Here is a 21,256-nt window from a genome sequence, read left to right on the forward strand (position 1 = left end):
ATGTGTTGAGAAAATTTTAGGTTAAAATCTAAAATTAGATTCAATGACCAAAATTAGATTCAAATAGCCAAAATTAGAATACGCTGCAACTATATGAGACCCTTTCCACGAAAACCTAATACATTCCCTTGAACTAATCCAAAACAACGCCACTCATTTTATTCTTTGGAATTACAACAGTAGTGCGAGCGTGTCTTCAATGAAATCGAATCTGGGTCTTCAAAGTTAGCACACGTCGAAGTTAGCAACACGTCAGTTAGCAACACGTCGAAGAATTTCCCGCCTTTCATTTTTTCATAAGCTGTATCACCACCCTACGCTTCATATAAAATTCATGTCGCGACCATATTACTTATCTCACCGTACTGATCATCAGCATAAAGTTAGAATTGGTGCATGTAACACGACATATTTTTTACACTCATTTTTGCCACGTACGTCGAAAGATGGGAATGAACTTCCTTCTGACATTGTTTCCATTGATAGCAATGATAATTTTTGAAAAGCACTAGCTAACACTATATAATAGCAAACATTTGTACGAACTACTGTTGGTGTTTTCTTCTTGTTTAATGCTACATTTATATGTCATGTTCTATTACTGTATTTATTTATTTATTATACTTTCAGTTAGCATTGTATAATTAGGAAATATTGTGTATAAGCTCGTAATTTATTTCCTTCTTGTTTGTTGTACAACCCACTCCTCTCTCTAATGCCGAAAGGTCCTGAGGATAAATAAATAAATAAATAAATAGTTTGATGCTCAAAAATGATACACGGTCGGAGACGGGAATGTCGTGACCATGTATAGCTATCTCAGGCAAGCCAGGTAGTATTCTTTTGCTAGAAAGGAAAATCATGAATTGAGTTTTCGAAAGATTGATAATTGAATCTTTAGAGGAACACCATGCAGCAATATACTCCAGCTCATTTCTTAGTTTAAGGATTAAGGTTGGTAAAGAATTGTCACGCAACGAGATAGCAGTATCATCTGCGTATAGTACACATTGTGCTGATTTTTTTACCCCTCGTGGTTGCTCAGTGACTATGGTGTTGGGCTACTGCGCACGAGGTCGCGGGATCGAATCCCGGCCACGGTGGCCGCATTTCGATGGAGGCGAAGTGCGAAAACACCCGTGTACTTAGATTTAGGTGCACGCTAAAGAACCCAAGGTGGTCGAAATTTCAGGTGTCCTCCACTACGGCGTGCTTCATAATCAGAAAGTGATTTTGGCACGTAAAACCCCAAAAGAATAAAAAAAGCAATGTGCTGATTTTAAAACACGTCGGCAAACCATTAATATACATGGAGAATACTAAGGGACGTATAGTACGGAGGCTTGTGGTACACCTTGGTTAATAACTTTAGTATCAGAATAAGCTCCTCAAAAAAAAAAAAAAAAAAGAACGGTTTGTTCTCTATCATGCAGGTAACTTTTTAGGAGTTTTAGTACTGGACCGGTAACTGATATTTGGATCGAAATTTCCATTCTCGAGCCCGGAATGACGAAAGCGGTGACGTCAAAATCACTGCAGCATACTCGGGAGCGTGCCCATTAGATTCTAAGCATTCGGGCTAGGTAGCATGACATCACGGATCGAAATGCACCGGCCTTGTGCTATCTTGGAGGCATTTGCCAAGCGTCCCAACGTGCTCGCTTGCCCGCAAGGAATTCGTAATTCGTAGGACTGCTCAGCGGCATTCGATTAGGTGCTTTCGCATTCACAACATCTAAGAAGTGCTTAGGTGCCCTCGGATTTGTTTTGTTCTTGTTGCTTGTTCCCTGATGCTGCTGATCGAAAGATACGTGTTCGGAGATGTTGTCTCTGTCAAATTTCGCAATCAATGTCGCACGACGCACTGACAGCTCTTGCAGTTCTTGTTTAAAAAGAAGAAAAGAGAATAAAGCGCCTTCTTTAATCTAGACATGGCGCAGCGGAAGTTGCACAACTCAATGTATCCTCGAGAACTTTACTCGTGCAATTAACGTATAACGCATGGAGCCTTACTCAGCGGGTGTGTCTGCTACATCATCATCATCATCATCATCATCATCATCATCATCAACCTATTTTGTGTCCACTGCGGGACGAAGGCCTCTTCCCTGCGATCTGCAATTACGCCTGTCCTGCGCCGATTCCAACTTGCGCCTGCAAATTTCCGAATTGCATCACCCCACCTAATTTTCTGCCGTCCTCGATTGCGCTTCCCTTCCTATGGCACCCATTATGTAGCTCTAATGGTCCACCGGTTATCTGTCCTACGCATTACATGACCTGCTTAGCTCCATTTTTTTTTTTTCGCTTAATGTAAGTTAGAATATCGGGCTATCCCCGTTTGTTCTCTGATCCACACCGCTCCCTTCCTGTCTCTTAACGTTACGCCTAACATTCTTCGTTCCATCGCTCTTTTTCAACTTCCAAGTTTCTTGCACTCTTGCATACTGCACTCTTGTTCCCTTGCCAGGCTATTGAGCGTTATACTCCTGTCAAGCGGGCAAGTTAAGTGCACTTACGGAGAGTGCACTCAGTTTTAAGTCCACTTTCCCAAATCTAAACGTCGCAAGCGGAATGCACTCGCAGAAGACTGCACTCAGGTCGGAGTACGTTCACGGAATGCTCTTTCCTGATCGAGTGCGTAGCCTCGCCGCCAGCGGTTTCAACGATACAAAATGTAATGCATAGAAAAAGGACACGGAAGCTCATTCTAGCTGTTGAATAGCTTTTAACAAAATAATCAGAACAGAACTAGCTGATATTATGTTCTAGCAGGACCAAATGCCGCCTTGTCGCACATCACCATCTTGTTCTGGATTGGCTAGGCATTTGTCTTAGCCTGCCTTGACTTGCAACACTCTTATGATAAAAATATTTTCGTTTTTTATTGAGTAAATATAGATTGTGATTGTAATACAACTAAAGCAATCGCATTTTAGAAGGTTTTTTAAAATCTTAATCTACATCTTCAAAAAACACTGTTTTAGTTTGTCGCCATTTTTTTTAGTGCGAGTGCGCTCTGTTTTTCCGTTTAGCACCGCGTAGCCTGAAGTGTCACTCAAGGTCCCGAAGTGAACTCCCCGTAAGTGCACTTAACTTGTCCGCTTGACAGGGGTATTATTTTATTAGAATGGCCAACAGCTCCACGTGCGACACAAGCAACACCGATGAGGCTCTCACACATATTATCTGTTTCTGCCCGCGAGATAGTGCCCAGAGACAATGATGTGCAGAGTACTGGAGCAATTCACAGTCGTCCACTATCAGAACTCAAAGCTTTAGGTCAGTGCTCCCAAAGAAGATCCGCGCTGAAGGCCTTACTCGCGTTATTAAGGTTCCTGCACTCTGCGGGGCTTCACGACAGACTTTAAAAACGCCGCCCCCTACCGCTTTATAGCGTTCGCGGTTTGTTCGCGCTCGTCTCTCTTTCTCTCTATTTCCCTCTTCCACTCTCTTTTTTTATCCCCCTTAGCCCTTCCCCCCGTGCAGCGTAGCCAACCAGAACCACCTCTGGTTAACCTCCCTGCCTTTCTATATATCCTTTCTCTCTATCCCTCTCTCTCTCTCTCTCTTCTGCACATTAATCTTCAACTCCTCTCTTACACTTTTTCTATTAAGGTCCTTAATCATTTGTTGCATTTCAGCACAGGACAATGTCACCTGCAAACCTAAGGTTGCTGAGATATTCGTCGTTGATCCTCACTCCTAAGCCTTCCCAGTTTAATAGTTTGAATACTTGTTTCAAGCATGCAATGAATAGCATTGGAGAGATTGCATATATCTACTTCACCCGCTTTGGACGTACTCTAATATTCATTTTCAATTACAGAATTGTTAGCTTTGGTCCTTCTTTTTAAAATAAATCTTCAATTTAGCGATGCTTCTGTTGATATTTCAGGGGCCTAAATTGAAAACTGATTCCAGCAGTCACTATAGAATAAGTTTTTGCTTTGAATGCAACAAACTTGAATCATTCAAAAGCAGTGACCACATGAGATCATTTCCGTGTATTTGAATATGAAGTCAGGGGTTCCGGGAGTGTACTTGGGCATACCTGCCAACCTGTGAACTTTAAAATTCGTACTAAAAGATCTCGTGGGTGGAAGGGGGGATGAGGAGGTGGCACGAATTGATGAGAACTCTGCCTGGAACGTGCATCTTTTGTGACATGCACACGCACTGTATCCGCGATGGTTTAGCTTTACACGCAACACAGAAGCAGTAGCAAAAAAGAAGGCGGATCAAGTACCATCAGAAGTTCTCTTTTGCGTACATCTTTTGTTTCAATCTCGCACTGGTCATTTTTTAACACGTTTAAGCATTTTAGTCAATTGAAGTTATTTTTTTACAACATGACGTAACATTCGCGAAATTGTAAAAAGGCCAAATTCGTAAGCTTCGCGAAAAGTTCGGAGAGATGGCAGGTATAGAGTTGGGGGAAGGGGGTGAAGGATTTGAAGAGGAAAGCGGTGGCTCATTTCGCACACGAGTTTTTTGTTAGTGTTAAGAAATGCTTAATTACTAGCCTAAAGAGAAGTCAGCCCTGGGGGAGGGGCGGGGCAGCGCTTTCTTGCCATGGAACCTGTTGGGGCGCTCTTCCCCACTGCCTCCTCCGGCTCCGGAGCCCCTGAATGTGACTTAAAAGATAATATGAGAAGCCTGCTAACATGTGCATCAATTTAAGTATACGCTAATGTTTTTCTTTCATATTGCTACACGCGTGTGTTATTTGATTGTTTGAACGAGGTGCGTGGGCGCCATCACTCGAGCAAAGAGGAGGAAAAACGAACTGGACTCGCGCTGTGAATGTAACCGGTCAACGCTGCAACCGCTGTTGTAAATTTAACCTGTAAATAGTTGCTCGTCTTACTGACTCGTCCTTCGCGTAACAATATTTTCCCCTTTCATCCCTAATCCGCCTTCATCCGAATAAAGCCGAAACTCTTGAGACCCGATGACAATTATTGTAACAAAATGCGAATACCGATGTCCCCGGTGAATATTTCCGGTAAACGTATATGGGATGCCTGGCTGGCATTTGAGAAACAATTGGCGTTCATTTTTTAATGCTTTTCTTTACTGCACCTACCTAATATAGAGCGGCAAAATAGGATCTTTATTTTTTAAGGTATAGTTTTGATAAAGTAGGTGATTATACTTAGAGATATGGCGCGATAGTTCAGCTTTTCAGTTATGCTGCACTAATTCTTTTCGCCGATTGCACTCACTTTACTTCCCTGAAGTCCCTTCGTTTCCCTTTGTAGTTCTAAACGAAGAAAATTTTGCACTGCATTTTTTGGCTGCCGTTACTACAACTCAGCAAATGAAATTATTTTTTGGTCAATTGTGGAGTTTAATGTTGGCAGAAACGCTGCGCAAGAAGAAGTTGCTAGTTCAAGATTACTAGTAAATTTTTTTTTTCATTAGCTTGCTTTAGTGTGCTGTTGCAGAACATGTATTTACCATGTTTACCATGTCATGTTCGATCGCGATGTTATTTAATGCCACAATTAAGTTCGTAGGCAGGCTTTTACGTACACTTGCGAGACGACTAAGGAAGGCAACAAGTTGGGGTGAAGCTTTAAGTTGAGGTGCCTCCCCCTAGGGTGCAAAACCAGTGTTACTTGACGATTGTTACAGCGTTCGTTCCGAGATGGCAGCACCATCCCATGCCAACGGCAGTAGTAGGCGGTTTCTGCGCAGCGTCGAATGCATTGCCCTTGCGGTCGCACACACCATAACAGAAAAATAGAAATAATGGTTAATAATACTAAAATAGCAACATTTCTTGGTTTAGTCAGCATTAAGAGGACTGGCAGAGCGTCGACAGTGCTCCCAATTGCTCTTAGTGGCCTTTCCTTCACTGTTCGAATTTCATTTTATTTTTCATTTGTTTTCGCCGTTTTAAAAGCCACGGGCTCCCATGTTCGCCCGAAAAACCGCGCTAGGTACGCAACAGCGGCTGAAGGAAGTGCTTCCGTACACAGGCAGTCCTTAGGTAGCTTTCCGTAGGCTAAACGATAACGAAGACTTAAATAAATAAATGCGTTGAGAGCCAACTATTTCCCGTGACCCATCCAAGCAAACTGCTGGTAAACGCGATATGGGCCGGCCAAAGAATATTGGTGCATATAACACACGAACAACTTCCGGTCATTCCACTGCTTCATGCAGGGACAGGAACGTTGTTGTGTCAAAGGACATGACGAAAGTTCACTTTCGCCGGTGAAATGCCAGAGGAAATTTAAACGTCAGAGTGACATACGGACACCGTACGCGCAGGGAGTATTTTAGCATTTTCTGAGCGTCATTTTTACGTCAAGAGTTCCACTGCCTCTCAGAATTCTCACACTGGAAGTACGAATGATGCACCATATAATTATGAGTATCGTTGAACAGTATTTCGCACATTGAGAACGATGCATCGATGCGTGCTTTTCTTTTTCTTTGAAACATTTAAGTGTTTACGAGAAGTCTGTTCTGAAGAGTTACTTATATTATTTGTCAGCTGCCTATCGTAGCGCTGTCTAATATTTCTTTTTTCCCACCATGTGTAGGCCCTCGCGGGCTAACTGTATGGATAAATAAATAAATAAATAAATATGGGGTCCGGTCAGTGCGGCGCCAGAAATGCGTGAGAGATAGTAGTTTGACGAAGATGGGTCGAAAAGACGGTGACTTCTTCTTGGGGATAAATGTTCGCGCCAGCAGCAACGTTATAACGACATCATATGCGCACGCGAGTGCCAGCCGCCTTTCTCCTACGAAACATTCACATCATTGCACGCCAGGCACTCCGCAAGGTCGGTGACTCACCCGCGTTTCACCCTAGTAGAGAAAGAGAGATGCAGTGTTTCCTTCTTGTAGCTTCTCTTTTCCGGAAGAAATCGCGCGCTGAACTTGACGTTTTTGCTTATGCGATCGCCGCGGGAGAGAAACCAACACGCCGGGCGGCGATCCGGTCATCAACGCATTTTCGGGTCGCAGTCGATAACGAACATGGGTCGTTTCCTGCCTCGCGCGTTGCACTTGGAAAGGGGGCTCAGCTGGCGCGCACCGTATCTCCAGATGGGTGTGCGCTTGTATCTGCGGACGCCTAGCTCAGAACCGCGTTAATGGGGTACCCGGGTATCAACGCTTCCTCTTACACCCGATCACTCAGGAAGTGGTCTTTTGTGAATCGTTTCTCGCATCCGTGGAGTGAAGGTTTACGCAACAAACGCAGACCCTTACGGCATAGGACGTCCCTTCTTGTTGTTCGCCGTGGTCGACCTTGACACTCGCCGCGGCCTTGGGCACACTCGAACTGCCGCCGTCTCACTCGCTTCTACTCACTCGCGAGTGCGTGTCCCTTCACTACCTTCGTCTCAGAGGCGAACTTCGTAATTGTAGATTTGTGTTAATCCGGATAACTACGGTTCCTTGGACCTTAGCCAGACTCATTTGCGATGTGGCGGAAATGGACGTCTGTGCTTGTGCTCCTCGCGTTGAGCACGCCTCCGCTGGAAGCGACGACGCCCGGCTCGATAAGGTGCAAGGACCAATCGGGAAGGGATGTCGACTGGTGAGTGTCCCCTGAGGCATGCAGATCCGTAATAGACATTACTTCTGGGTTCTACTTAGGTATGCCACAGGACTGGGGGGTTTTCTGGGTACGCAAAAGTTATTCAAGTTCTGTTCATGCTGTAGTTGCTCTTTGAGGTATAATACTAGAATATCATGTATCGAAATGATGGAAACAGCGAGCTTCAAGCGAAAGCTATCAGGGAGTCACGTGCAATAATGAAACTAGATGAGTCATTTCAGTAATGAAGACCCATTATTAAAATACAACTTTGGGCGCAGGAGTCATGGTAGTGCGAAAACAATTTGCATGTTGTTACTGCTGGGCCACGCATGTGTTTGTCATTCATTCCTATGCTGCTTATTGTGACTAAAAATGATTTGCTTCAGAGAAAACTTAAGCTCTAACTCCACGTACACACATTTTTTCTCAAGCACATAAATGTTCGGCAACATTTATACTGGTTGAATCAAATTTGTTGCAATCAAACTAAGTTTAGCGAGTTCAGAGTGCTTATTTTTGTTTACTCCACAGACGCATTGACAAAATATGACCGGTAATTGGAAGCATATAAATAGGGCAAAACTTCAGTTTGTCTCTGCAAACCGGCAATATAAAGAGAAATTGGAATTCTGTATGTCGCATCTGTTTAAAGTGAACAAATGTAGTATACGTTGATCAGGGAAAGCTAAGAATCCTTTGTAGAACTTTTGCAGAACATAAGCGAACAAGATGGAAATTCAGCTGCATGAAGATGAACTACAACCGAATTCGTACGAGTTAGAAGCTCTTATAGATGAACAGAATTGCAGCACTTATATTTTTTTGCGAGATTTGTCAGGATTTAGGTTTTACTTTTAAAGGCAACATGTTTTATTCATATAAGTTCTTTTCTAAGAAGTGCCCCCGCTGCAGCAGCCATGCGGTCTGGCGGATGCGGTTAATGTAGATATGAAGTCGGTGGACTGCAGTGAACGCTTCTGCAGTCCGATAATATACTAAGCTTTCGTTCGCTCTTGTTCTGTTTAGATTCACACCTAATCTCTATTCGTAAGCTGACATGTGTGAATGACTACTTAACTCTAGGGAATATGGCAGCGCACTTCGAAACGAGGACTTGACACAGAGTGAACAAACACGAACCCAGTTGTAGTGTTTGTTCACTCGGTGTTACGTGCTTGTTTCGAAGTGCGCTGCCATATTCCAACATGATTAACCAGCTAGACCACTAGTACGTCTTAAGCGGATTCTAGGGAATTCGTATAGTCGAGTTACGAAATCAGATCCGGTACGAATTCTCGAGACTATACAGGTTTTGAATATGGAACCGAATACCGAATATATTTTTAGTTAGGGGACAAATGCGCTCAAAAAATTTAAGGATGCAAAGTGACCTATTTCTATAAACAGACGCAAGACACGCTTTAGGGCTATCAATTCAATTCGGAATTCTGTTATTTGGCAAACTGTTAAAGACAACCAACCATTGCTCCTACAGTTTGCTTACAACGGGCGTATGAGGTGGCTGGTGAACTACAAGCATGATGCTTTTTCGTTGGCTAGCAGGCTGAAAGAATGGGGTGTACGGTCGTATTAAGTAAAGCTCGAGTATTAGTTTAACACGGATAATAAAGACCCGCTTTTTTACGCTGTTTCAAATCTATCCGCCGTCGAAATTTGGAATATTCGCGCGCTTCTACTGCAATTCAACGATGTAATAATCCACAAGAGACTGTGCAACATATATCCCTAAACAGGGTCGCACAACACCGATATATTATTTATTTATTTATTTATTCACAATACCTCAACTCCCCCGCCCCCCCCCCCCCCCCCCGCTCTCCCCTGCTGCTGGTGCGCTTTTGCATGAGGGGTGCGCGAGTATACAGATTAGCAGAAACAATAACCTACTGCAGCAAGTGCATAAATCAGTTGAAATAATAGGCGTATAATGGTTGATACACACACTTTATTTCCGCAGAGGGATATGTCTTGGAGACAAGACAACGAAGGGAGAATGAAGAATAGAGACGGTTTGATATAAAATCAGCATATAATACTTTATTACTACTTTTTTCAATTCTTTTTCTTTGTTTTGTTGTATGTGCATGGTAATGAAATAAGGGGGGGGGGGGGGCGGTAGAGTTAACGCGGGAGACAGCTCTCCGTATTGCTGACATTGGAATTTTCTACTACTAAGAACTCATTCATACCTTAACTGATAAAGGACACCACGTGACATTTCAGTGGCTTCCAAGTCACTGCGGAGTCATAGGGAACGAACACGCTGATAACGCTGCTCGGTCGGCTCTTCAACGGGACGAAGAGGAGCCGATACCGTTATCAAGGACAGATGCCGCTCGAAAACTTCGATTGATCAGCCGTGACATCACGTTCTCCTTGTGGAACGCTGGAAGTTTTCACGGCTACCGACTCCACAATCTTGACTCCTCTCTACGCCTTTGTATTCCACCTGGACTCTGCCGTCGCGAAGCTACCCTGCTTTGTCGACTATGGCTAGGGGTGGCTTTCACCAAGTCTTTCGCTTACCGAATTGGATGGGCCGACGACGCCTCGTGTGAGGACTGTGGTGACGAGGAGACTTTTCAACACCTTCTTTGTGACTGTCCTCGATATAATTTACAGAGACAATCACTCGCAACCGCGATAGCGCGCTTTGACCAAAGACCTCTCACAGAGGAACTTATTTTAAAATTCTGCCATCATAAGCCTTCGCAGCAGAGGGCGACGAGTGCACTGTTGCGGTTCTTGAGGGCGACAGAATTGGACAGGCGGCTGTAGCCTGAACAGGTGTTGACAGTGCTTCAAGTGTCACTGTGCTGTGCGATGACAGTATTCAGTGACAGTGACCGACTGTGATTGTGTGTCTATTCTCCTTCCTGTCCTTACTTTTTTACCACTTTACCTCCCCCTCCCCTCTCTCCCCAGCGTAGGGTAGCCAACCGGATCTTTTTCTCTGGTTAACCTCCCTGCCTTTCCCCTTTCCTCTCTCTCTCTCTCTCTCTCTCTACTAAGTGGTCGTTTTTTTTTACCCAATGCATCCAAGGTTCGTCATGTACAAGCTTCCCAAGATGCAAGCGTCCAGAGAGAATTTCGTGACGCCCAAGGGTGGTGAGTTCGTCTACGTCGACTCCAACACGCCCAAGTCATCCCAGACATGGATGCTGTCGAACCAAGATATCTTCGACCAGGACAATCCAGTGGCTTACACGCTCAGACCTCTTCTACGGCCTGCACAGGCGAGATTCTATTTATATTCCTTCATTTCTGTTGATTTTCTTCATTGAGATCTGTTTTTCCTATTTCCCTTAAGCATCGATAGCTAGGAAAAATCATAATATATCGTTACCGGTCACTCTATTTTACAGCGGTAAAGCTATTTGAGTAAACTACATATGCTCGGATTAAAAAAAAAGAAAAGAAGAAAGGCAGTTTCGCATGAAGGCGAAGCCTTGAAAGCGACAGAAAGGTTTTGCATTGCGCTTAACATCTTCAAACGGTGTTTCCACCGTACGCGGAGGCGACTGTGTCGCACTGATTAAATCGCGCTGTGTCGCCTACGCGACACAGTGCGATGCAGGAGGCCTGACTATTTCTGCTATGCAGCAGGAACAGAGCCATAGCAAAGACCAGACATGTCACAACGCCGGAAGATGGCGTCACCGGCGTCTCACATCGATGGTGCGCGAGATCGACGGAAGAACCGTCGATGTCTGTCAGCGCCCACTGAAAGTATTTGAAAAGTATAGCTTGACATTCGGTGTCCGTTCCGCTAAGACCAGTGTAATGCACCACGGCGCGGTATGCCCGCTGCTCCTAAGCAGGAACGCGCGTAGACTATGTTCGTGCCATCAACGCGAACCAGGGGACGTATTCTGCGACGGTCACTTTCGGCGATTGCATAGCCTCGGCCGTCAGGCGCGCGCTGATTGGCTCGTTGAGTAAAATCGGATGTGCTGATTGGCTGGTTGAGCGCTACGTCACGTGAAGGCGATAGTATCGCCGAAGTGATCGTTGCAGAATCCCCGGAATGCTGCCCCGGTATTCGGCAGAGCCGATTGAGCGAAGCGTGGTGGTGCGTCCACTTGGCTTTGTCATTTCTGCGATTATATGCATTGCGTATCTCTGGAACTATTTCACATATCCACGTGCGGCCCGCGCATGCGCCGTTGATACCAGGAGAGCGCGACAGCGGCCCATACGGCGCGAACATATCAACAGCGTCGGTATAATTCCAATCGCGATAAAAAAAAGAAGAAAAAAGAAAGCGTTCATATAGTTGTATGACTACAGTAGGACCTATGGTAGTGTCTATGCGGGAGTGCGAAAGAAACTCTAGAAACGGGTAATAAGGCAGGCGACGTGCGCTAGAATTAGGGAACGCAAACACGGAAGTCCCAAACAAGGATGTGCACGAACGCTGAAAAACAAACGAACGAAGTTAGAACTTTAAACAACGAAAGCTCTTGTTCTGCGATTACAAATACACGTAGTTGATGCCGACTTCCTGGCTTCAACTGAGTAATGTTTGGCAATTGTTGCAAAATGTCTCCGCCGACATTCCTGGTTTAAGTTCTTACCATTTCTGTATTTCTTGAAGCTACATCGCAGGATATAGTTTCGAAGGAGGCATATCTTAAGAGGTACAACGTGCTAAACGTAATACAGAATATATCTTTTTGTTTATTTCTCGAAAGTTCTCTCTACGGTTATGCTTCGCCAAATATTTAATAATAGCAGTAAGCGAAAGTAGCTTGAGGAAATAAAGTGCTTTACGGGGTCTTTCAGTAAACGAAATATGTACATTTTTCGTCGTATCACCTGGTCTGCTTCTGTTTACGCTTTTGTACGACTAACGGACGTACGTACACATGCAGGACATTCTGTACGTAGTGTACAATGACCAGCCGCCTCCCGGTTACAATGGAACCCGAAACGGCCACTGCAAAGGTAGGTTTCGGTTTTATTCTGTGTTACATTGTAGTGCCATAAAGCCGTTGCGTCTACCAGGTAGACACCTTTACGCCTAGAACACGCTGAGAATGTTGTTTTGTTCCAGTGAAAACATGCGCACATATATGTAGTAGTTCTTTTTCATATTCGGAATACGATAATTGTGTTAGTCACTCGAAAGGTACCGGCACTTCCTGCAGACGAAATGAGGCGTCAGCCGATACCAGCGCACTTAGAACGAATTTTCGATGCGCAAAACGCAGTGCTCAAGCGGTCGTGTGGGCGCAATCATTCCATCCCTGCGTCTGTATGTAGACAGCACTTAGCATAGGAAGTGGTGACAGCGCGCTTGAAAGATTCCTCTCTTGACCTGAGGCACTTGACCTAAACGCTTCCCCTAAACGATGCCTACGGTCGGGCCTCGTCTGGTAAGCAGGACAACCCTGATGTTCTTGTGTCCTCCGCGAACGGATAGATATTCACAACGAGTGTTTCCGCCTGTCATCTGCGTGCAGGCGTGGCGTTGTTCGATAGTGGCACCGGTGTGTGGCTACTACACAGCGTTCCCCGCTTCGTGGAAGGAATCGGCAATGGCCGCTACAGCTTTCCCGAGAGCGGCAGGGAGAACGCGCAGCTGCTCATGTGCATCACTCTCCCGTCTTCCGAGATGGACTCAATAGGTGCGTATATCCTGCGATCGTCCTTTTGCGATAGATGATTTCACGAACGTTGTCACATTAAAAGGGGAAACCAGGGAGCGATAATAATTTAAGCTCTGTTAGTATATCACGTCTCTGGAATAGTAAAACGACTGCTCTTATCTTGAAAGGAAGTTGTTGTCAGCTAGAAAAGATACAGAAAAATGAGAGCTTGTTGTCGACGCTGGCCTGCAGTTGTCGAAATTGCTCGCCGTGACGTCATCACGTCAAGGTTTTTGATAAGTTGACGATAAGTGCAGTAAATATTTTACATGTAAAGGAGGGCTACATTTCATTATATATAGTGTACCAAGACTCAGTCCAGCGGGATCCTAGATTTTGTTCTGCAACAAAAACCACCAAAATACGAATATGCTTCGAAATTTGAGAATTTGTTCTGACGCATACCACTGATGAGGTTCCGGGATGAAATCAAAGAAGGGGAAGTTTCGCGTTCATTTCGTCTAACAAAGTTAAAATATTTCCCGACAAACGAAAATGAAATAATAAAACGTTACCCGTGTAATCCTATTTATCGTTGATCTTTGGTGTTCCTTCGAGACAAATAAGCACGTGCTCGCGGTAGACGTTCTTTGTGTGCATTTGAGTGTATTACAAAAGCTAACCAAGTGCATGGACCTTGCGCATCCCTCTTGCGTTTGTGTGTCTACTTCTTCAAGTCGCGTGCTTTCGCCCTTAGGTCTTCTTAATTCGGCAAAACTGCGGAGCCTGACGTACACACTGTATTGCAGGCAAGCACCTGCGGATGGAGTACGCCAACGTGTACGCAAGAGCTAGCCCGCAGAACCTTCTGGACAGACATCCGCAGATGGGGCTGCTCTTCAAGGAGAGCTTCATCCGTGGCCGCGGTCAGGAGCTGCTCGTGAGGAACATGACGAGTTCCGGCGGCCGCCGTTTCCTCAGCGTTGCTAAGAGGGCCATACTCGAACAAGGTGGCGTAACTGTGTGCTTTCTGAGCCGATCGATGGACGTGTAGAAGCGACCGATGAGAATATATTTGTTCTTGCTGCGCGTAGGACAAAGAGAGCGTGGATTAAACAATCTATACCCGCTAAACTTTTTGGCGCCATATGGTGTATAGGGGGCTTCGTTTGCCTCACGCCTAACACCCTCACTCTTAAAGGGTAAGATCCAAACGTCGATGGATACGAATAAAATTTTATTTTTGGAATTTTTCAGTTGCAAGTAAACTTGCTGATAGCTGCGACGGGCGACGCGAAATCTGCACGAAATGAGCCCTAATATCTATCGCTATGAGAATATTGTGTCCGACGTTTCTGTGCGCATCACCGGGTCGGAATTATTCCACTGTTTTCAACTACGACTTCTTTCATCGCAGCTGTCGGTTGAGCTCGCTTTCGTGTAGAATTATTCATATAGCCTTAAAGGTTATTCCGTCTCTTCCTTATTTTAAAGCTTTCTTTGGCTACCATCCAGGTTTGGCGTGGCTGCTGACTGGGTCACTCAGTACCTCGGCGGGTACACATGTGGATGCATATACAAATGTTTTATGTGCACCGAATAAAGTATCAGCGAGCGGGCTTATGTAAAGTGCAAGTATGCGCACCTTTTTTCTGATTATCAAAGAAATAAGTTCTTGCATAAAACGTGAGCACATAATGACGACTCACAGGTATCTCTAAAGCATTTTTTTTTAAATTATGGGGTTTTACGTGCCAAAACCACTTTCTGATTATGAGGCACGCCGTAGTGGAGGACTCCGGAAATTTCGACCACCTGGGGATCTCTAACATGCACCTAAATCTAAGTACACGGGTGTTTTCGCATTTCGCCTCCATCGAAATGGGGCCGCCATGGCCGGGATTCGATCCCGCGACCTCGTGCTCAGCAGCCCTACACCATAGCCACTGAGCAACCACGGCGGGTTCTCTAAAGCGTATCGATCTGTTTAATGGAATGGTGCATTGCAGTGTCACGGTGTACTGTAAACAGGAGACGAGGACATGCAGCACGAAAACAGCCTGTGTAAGAGATCAAGCGCACATCCGTCTCCTTCATCATCAGATCTTTCACACTATGAGACAGAGTCAATGAAAACTCCTGTCGTTACCTTTGTCATCTACACAGAGCAGACGTTGCAATGATTCAACGAAGTTTATGATTTACTTTATTTTCTTTCATTTAGCCATTCGGTATGTGCCACTGGGTGTATGTGCGCTCTTGTCCAATCCTCCAGAATGGGCATGTGCCACTGTGACGGAAGACGTACAGAATCCTTGAATGTTGCTTGATACGTGTCGTACTTTTATGCACATACCCTGTCATCGCCATTGTTTCGTAGACAAGCATCATTCATCGCTTTCGTCCTCAGAACATCGCTGCACTTGAAGTTTGCCTTTCGGCATGGCTTGTGAGCAGCATTGGGCATAAGCATAAAGAAATACAGATGAGAATAAAGTTTTGACCATTGTGGGGAATAAACATGAACATCACATGACATTACACGTCGCATAGGATGAAAGTGAACAAAATTGTACTCATCGCCGTTAGTTGCAATTCATTTAATTATCCTCTTTATACTAAAGCTTCTCTTCTCATAGATCCTAACATGTGGGTCATATCTGCATCTGAAACAAAGTGTAATGGTGAGAATGAGGTGACATTTAGGGCATGCTGGTCAAGTGAAAACGACCATTACCTTGTTGCGAACAGAAATTCGCCAGTAACCATAAATAGTTTTCGAGATGCGATATTTCTTTACTGAGGTATAACAACATTAACTCTGTTTTGCGCCCTTTTCACTCTTTCGTGGTTGCTTGCGGTATTATTTTTTTTTGTACGCCCGGTGGTTTGGCGTCCCCCAACGCTTGAGCGCCCTAATCTAGTGTTCTCCATTTCAGTCTATGAGTTCTGTATTTTCTTGAGCCCAGAATTCTAACCGAAAGTCAGTGGGTGGGGTGAATATGTTCAGCTTTTATTACAGGTATATGTGGTTTGCTTCTCAAAAGATGGCGAGTGTGAGTCACTTGTTCAAAGAACGCCGATGACGATGTAGTTGTCCAAGACTTGGTCTTATCTCGCGGCACTAAGGTGCTTATGGTTTAAGGGTATAAAACAGCGCTAGAGATGGGGAAATAGAGTAGTGGGTCTGGAGACATAGAAACATGATGATTTGCAGAAAAAGAAAGGAAGCTGCGAAAATAAACAGAACAAAGAAATGTGATATACTTTCAGTTTGCTGAAAGCTTGCGGAGATGTTCAGTCATCGGGGGATTACAGCAATGCGTTCCGCGCGGAGGTGGCCTCCACCCGGCCATAATACTGCCGGTTGCAAAATCCAGGCCCGGCATTCCTAGGCGATCTGATACGGCCGGTCTATCTAAAATTATCATTTCAGTTGCTTCTTTTATCACATGCATCTCACCTGGCTGTTAATTATTTCTGAATGTTACTCGCTGTTCAGCGAAGCAGCATTTGTCACATATGTGCTTATTGTCTTTTAACTTCTGTATGGATCATTCACTGATGATGTTAAGGCCTACAGGTTCCCGCAGCACAACCAAGTGAAAGGCTAATTTTTAGTCACCTATTGTAATCGAAAACGACGTTATTACCGGCACTCCGTGAAACACTCTCTCACTCACTCGCTATTCGCGTGTGTGATCGGGCAGTACTAAACTTCAATTAATTGCAAGGGCACGCTTCACTTATGCGGGAGTTGTGTGCAGCCAGGGGGTTCAGACCTTTATTAAGTGATCCTCGCTTTTATACTTCGCCGTTCTGTGTAGAACGTGAGAGCCAGCGCCTCTTCCAATGCATGCGCTGTTTTAAAATATTCTACAAAACGTTTATTTCAGCCTGCTGCGGGAGACCTTCCAATTCAAAAGAGCATGTAGAGCCTAAATGAAATCGGAAACCGATGAATTGGCTTACACCATGATTTTGCCTCACGCAGACATCTACTCGGCTATACTAACGGGCCTGGTACGCGACGACCTAGTCGTTCAGTCCTGGAGGAACGGTGCCGGCGACAAGCTGCCGGCGAACTGCAGTCGCTCTTATACAGTGACGCATTCGGACCTGGTGAAGCTATCGCTGCCCGAGCGGCGGTCGATCACCTTCAAGACCGAGGAAGACCACAGCAAATGGGCCGTGGCCGTGGATAGACCTGTCTTCTGCATTGGCTCCATGAACCGCATGGTATGCTCACTGGACTATTCACTCGTAATTTACAGAAACTCGCGTCTTCTTCTTCTTCTTTTCTTTTTGCAAGAAACTCTTCACTCTGGTTTTCATTATAAGCGTTCCGTTAAAATACATGGAAAGTAGAACGTTCATTTCATCTTAAACATACAGAACATTTCCTCTCTGCGTAGGAGTCTCAAGTGAGACGAGGAGGGGAAGCAGTCTGCGTTGAAGATAGCCTTCTGGGAAAGCTGTTCAGGAAAAGCGCCATCGTGAACACTGGGTGCTCGCTGAACGGAGCGCGTCAGACGCCTGCCTCAACACCGGCTCCTTCAGCGGGGACAAGACGATCGCGCAGTGCCCAGCCGCGGAAGCGAACGACGCCTACCTCAAGCCCCACCGCGGCCACAGCGAAGCCTAGCTTACGTCAGTTCCTTATGGATGTCGCCATATCGACCTTGTCGCAGCTGACACATCCTCAGGAGCGCAAGCCGGCCTCCAGGAGGTCGCGTAAACAGAGCACAACGACGGAGCTTCCATTGATGGTTCAGTTCCGCAACCTTCTCAAGCCTTAAGATGTGCCGAGCTGGAGCAAGAACTTTACTAAGAACGAGTCCGAAAAAGTAGTTGAATGTGCTTCGCACTCACGTACAAAGAAATTTATGTCCGTCTGTGAAGCGACGTTAGCGCCCAGCATGACTTGAAAGGATTCGGCATTTTATGCCTCGTTTTTAAGTGCCACGAGCGTGACAATGAGCCAAAATTGAAGAGAGTTGTGACTCACCTGCAGGGCACGCTGGGCTCAGTACAACGCGACATCTATATGTGACGTAACGCGGCGCAGCAGATGTAAGCATCTCATCACTCGGCTCACAGCCTTTCCATATTGCAGTCAGTTTGAAGATCACTTTTCATATGTCAAATCAGTTTTGTGGAAATCTTTTTAGTTTCGTGCTACTGCCAGTTGCTTGACAATGTTGTCTTTTATGATGACTTTCCTGGAGGAAACAATGGCAGTATTTGTGCAATTTACTGCGTTCGTAGGATCGCTTTGATCGACGTCTTAAATGGCTTTAATTTGCAGTATACATTAGGCATCTATTGACTTGCTAATTCATCACAAGGAAGCATCCTTTCTGACAAAAAAAGTGTTTTTTTTTGCGTTACTTCAAAAAGGTGGTCAAACTCAACTACAGATGTATCGAAAAGAAAATCCGATAAAAAAGACAACGTAAAGAAACGAAAATTTTACGCAGAAGTGAGCGTTATCTTGCAAATCAGTTCAGCTAATTACGCTGGCGATTCTTGCACACATGATTTTTCTCTGCCTCTAATTTGAACTTTCATGATCTGACCGACAACCATTGATTTTAGTATGGTATTGACTTAACAAAACAAAAAAAAAAAACTCCTTCTTGTACGCCCTCCTACGAACCTTGAACCATGAGACTTCACAACAAGCTATCGACGTCTACTGGGATGACCCAAGGAGAGGCATGTACCCGACGGAGTTGCAGAGTAATCCAAAACCATGCGAACGGTATCACGTGACCTGCGGCCAAAATAACGGCCAAAATAAATCTACGCACATCTAAAATGGTAGTGACAAGGATCTTTCATAGCAGGACGCACTCTCTAATCCCTTTACGAAAACCCGCTTTTCTGTTCAGTCGCTTTAGCGTGGGTAACATTATTAGACATTCCGAACATGAAGTTCAAGAGGACGCAGATTTGTCTTGTAAAAGAGTTGCACAACAGCTCACCCAAAAAACAACTCACCGTTTATAGCCATTCTTGTTGTAGTTATTCAGCAGACTTCAAAACACCGTTGTTAATTTTTATTCATATTACTTCATAGAACGATAGCGTCACCTTTGCCCGGAGCTCTCAAATGAGAAACAGCATAGCCACAGCTGTCAGCTGCTGATTACAGTTAACCTGGACGTCTGTATAATTAAAAATTCAATTCTTGGGTTTCATGCGCCAAACCCATGATCTGATTATGAGGCACGCCTTAGTGAGGGACTCCGGATTAATTTTTATCACCCAGAGTCCTTTAACGTGCGCCCAATGCGAGTTACAAGGGCAGTTTTGCATTTTGCCCCCATCGCAATGCGGCCGCCGCGGTCGGAATTTGATCTTGCGACTTCGCGCTGAGCAGCGAAATGCGATAGCTACTAAGCCACCACAGTGGGTTTCGATGCAGTGCATTTTCTTCTTTTATATACAACATAACTGAGCAATGAAAATGGTAACCCTTCTAGAAGTGTGACTTTATTCAATTTTTCAAGAGAAGCAAGTCTCTCATCCGTGCATTAATAGTTACATAATCCATCTGAATAACGCTTTAATAAATTTTTTTTTCGACCGCAGAATTCTCGTCGTTGTATAATTGTCTTGAAAATTCACTGCATGCTTCATTCTGTGAGTATTTGTGCTGTGCCACCTATAGCTTAGCTTGCTGTGCGTACTGTTTAGTTGCAGGGCTTATGGTTTATATACAGTGCCCTAGGCTGACGTTAGCCACGTTCTTACGACCGAACAACGTACTAAGTCTTATAATAGCATCTCGCAGCGTGCTTTCTTAATCTTTTTGCTTGAACAGTTTGGCTAACGTTGGCTGGGACACACAGTATATAAAATGAGGCGCCGGCAAGTACACTCATGCTAGTTGTGGAAATTGTAATTGAAGAGCCTGTTTCATGGTATTAAGAACTGCGGATTTACTAAAGTTAAAGCGTTTTTGTGAATTTATCATCTCATTGGTCAAGGTGTCAAAATCTGCAATATATCTTCATGGGGCTTACTCGAAGTTGTGAAATATGATTTTCTAGTACCTCAACTTCCACGCGCAAGTGACTGAGCTGGGTAATCACGCGTTAAATGATAATTGCCTAATTAGTCATGTGAGCCCCGACACTTCATGCAGAAGCGCAACGCTTTTACATGTATGACTCATTAACAGAGACGCCGTGGACTGGCGCAGCAATAATGCCGCTAGATGAGCACAAGTGGATAATGTCATGCACAACAAGGCAGCGCTTCTCTCTAGCTATCCCTTCATTCCCTTTCTGTTTGCGCTCTATGTCGATAAAACGATTATGTATATGCCAGCACTTCCGTGCTGCAAGTGATAAGGGCTTTTAACACTCCGCTATCGCAATAAAAAGGTACATGATCGTTGTTATGACGAAGTGACACACTTGACCACACAGGATGGTGGTCGAGAAACGAGTGCATCACCAGACGCAACGCCGCACCTGGGATATATTGTTTTTGTTAACATGTGGTTCTAGTCATTCAGCTGCCAGTTACGATGCTTAATGGGACTTAAAGCATCGTGACTGTTACGATAACAGTCACGATGCTTAAATGCAAGCCAGAAACCATTAATGCTCCATAATGGCCAAGTTTCGAGTTCTATATATACTCTATCGTATTCTCGTCCTGCCGTCATTCTGGCGATTTCAGTGACGGAATTCACTCCTTACTGCATCTGGCAATCACAATTGATGGGACTGTGACGTTAGTCAACAGGCTAACAAACACTTTGCTTACTTGAAGCAGACTGGCTATTCGTGCGTAGCAGAAGATAGATAACATTCAGAAATATGTCCGAATCAGAACGCCTTCGTTGACAACTATCAAAAGTCACACGCGTTACATAAGCCAGGAAAAAACGTGACTGCTAAACATATTTGTGTATGGCCTCCACAGCTGTAGTGCGGCACAAACCAACGTGTGTTTATTCCGCCAGCTTGTACAGTTATAGACGTGTCGCTTGGCGACAGCTGCTCTTCACTTCATCGGAGTGCGCACTCCGTGAAAACGAAGCATGAGTTTACGTTGTTCC

General features: G+C 44.8%; 2 protein-coding genes across 2 annotated transcripts in view; one reads left to right on the forward strand and one right to left on the reverse strand.

The window, feature by feature from the left end:
• The window catches only part of LOC126531189 (juvenile hormone acid O-methyltransferase-like), a 49,977-nt gene extending 42,750 nt beyond the window's left edge, over window positions 1–7,227 (reverse strand). The window contains exon 1 of the mRNA XM_055071017.1: window positions 6,817–7,227. The gene's annotated coding sequence lies outside the window, so the exon portion shown is untranslated. The remainder of the gene's footprint in view (window positions 1–6,816) is intronic.
• Window positions 7,228–7,233: 6 nt separating this feature from the next.
• Window positions 7,234–20,590, forward strand: LOC126531193 (deoxyribonuclease-2-alpha-like). The gene is made up of 7 exons (XM_050178623.2): window positions 7,234–7,564; window positions 10,632–10,824; window positions 12,463–12,535; window positions 13,054–13,218; window positions 13,989–14,189; window positions 17,174–17,418; window positions 17,595–20,590. The coding sequence occupies exons 1-7, from the start codon at window positions 7,449–7,451 to the stop codon at window positions 17,976–17,978; spliced, it is 1,377 nt and encodes a 458-aa protein (XP_050034580.1). The 5' UTR covers window positions 7,234–7,448; the 3' UTR covers window positions 17,979–20,590.
• Window positions 20,591–21,256: the final 666 nt, after the last annotated feature.

Source organism: Dermacentor andersoni, chromosome 5 (assembly GCF_023375885.2).
Source record: "Dermacentor andersoni chromosome 5, qqDerAnde1_hic_scaffold, whole genome shotgun sequence".
In the NCBI taxonomy this organism is placed as follows: domain Eukaryota; kingdom Metazoa; phylum Arthropoda; class Arachnida; order Ixodida; family Ixodidae; genus Dermacentor; species Dermacentor andersoni.

Coding starts and splice junctions, on each gene's coding strand:
- LOC126531193 (XM_050178623.2), top strand. CDS start 7,449: ATGTGGCGGAAATGGACGTCTGTGCTTGTGCTCCTCGCGTTGAGCACG. Junction 7,565..10,631: donor TCGGGAAGGGATGTCGACTG/GTGAGTGTCCCC, acceptor AATGCATCCAAG/GTTCGTCATGTACAAGCTTC. Junction 14,190..17,173: donor GAGGGCCATACTCGAACAAG/GTGGCGTAACTG, acceptor TGCCTCACGCAG/ACATCTACTCGGCTATACTA.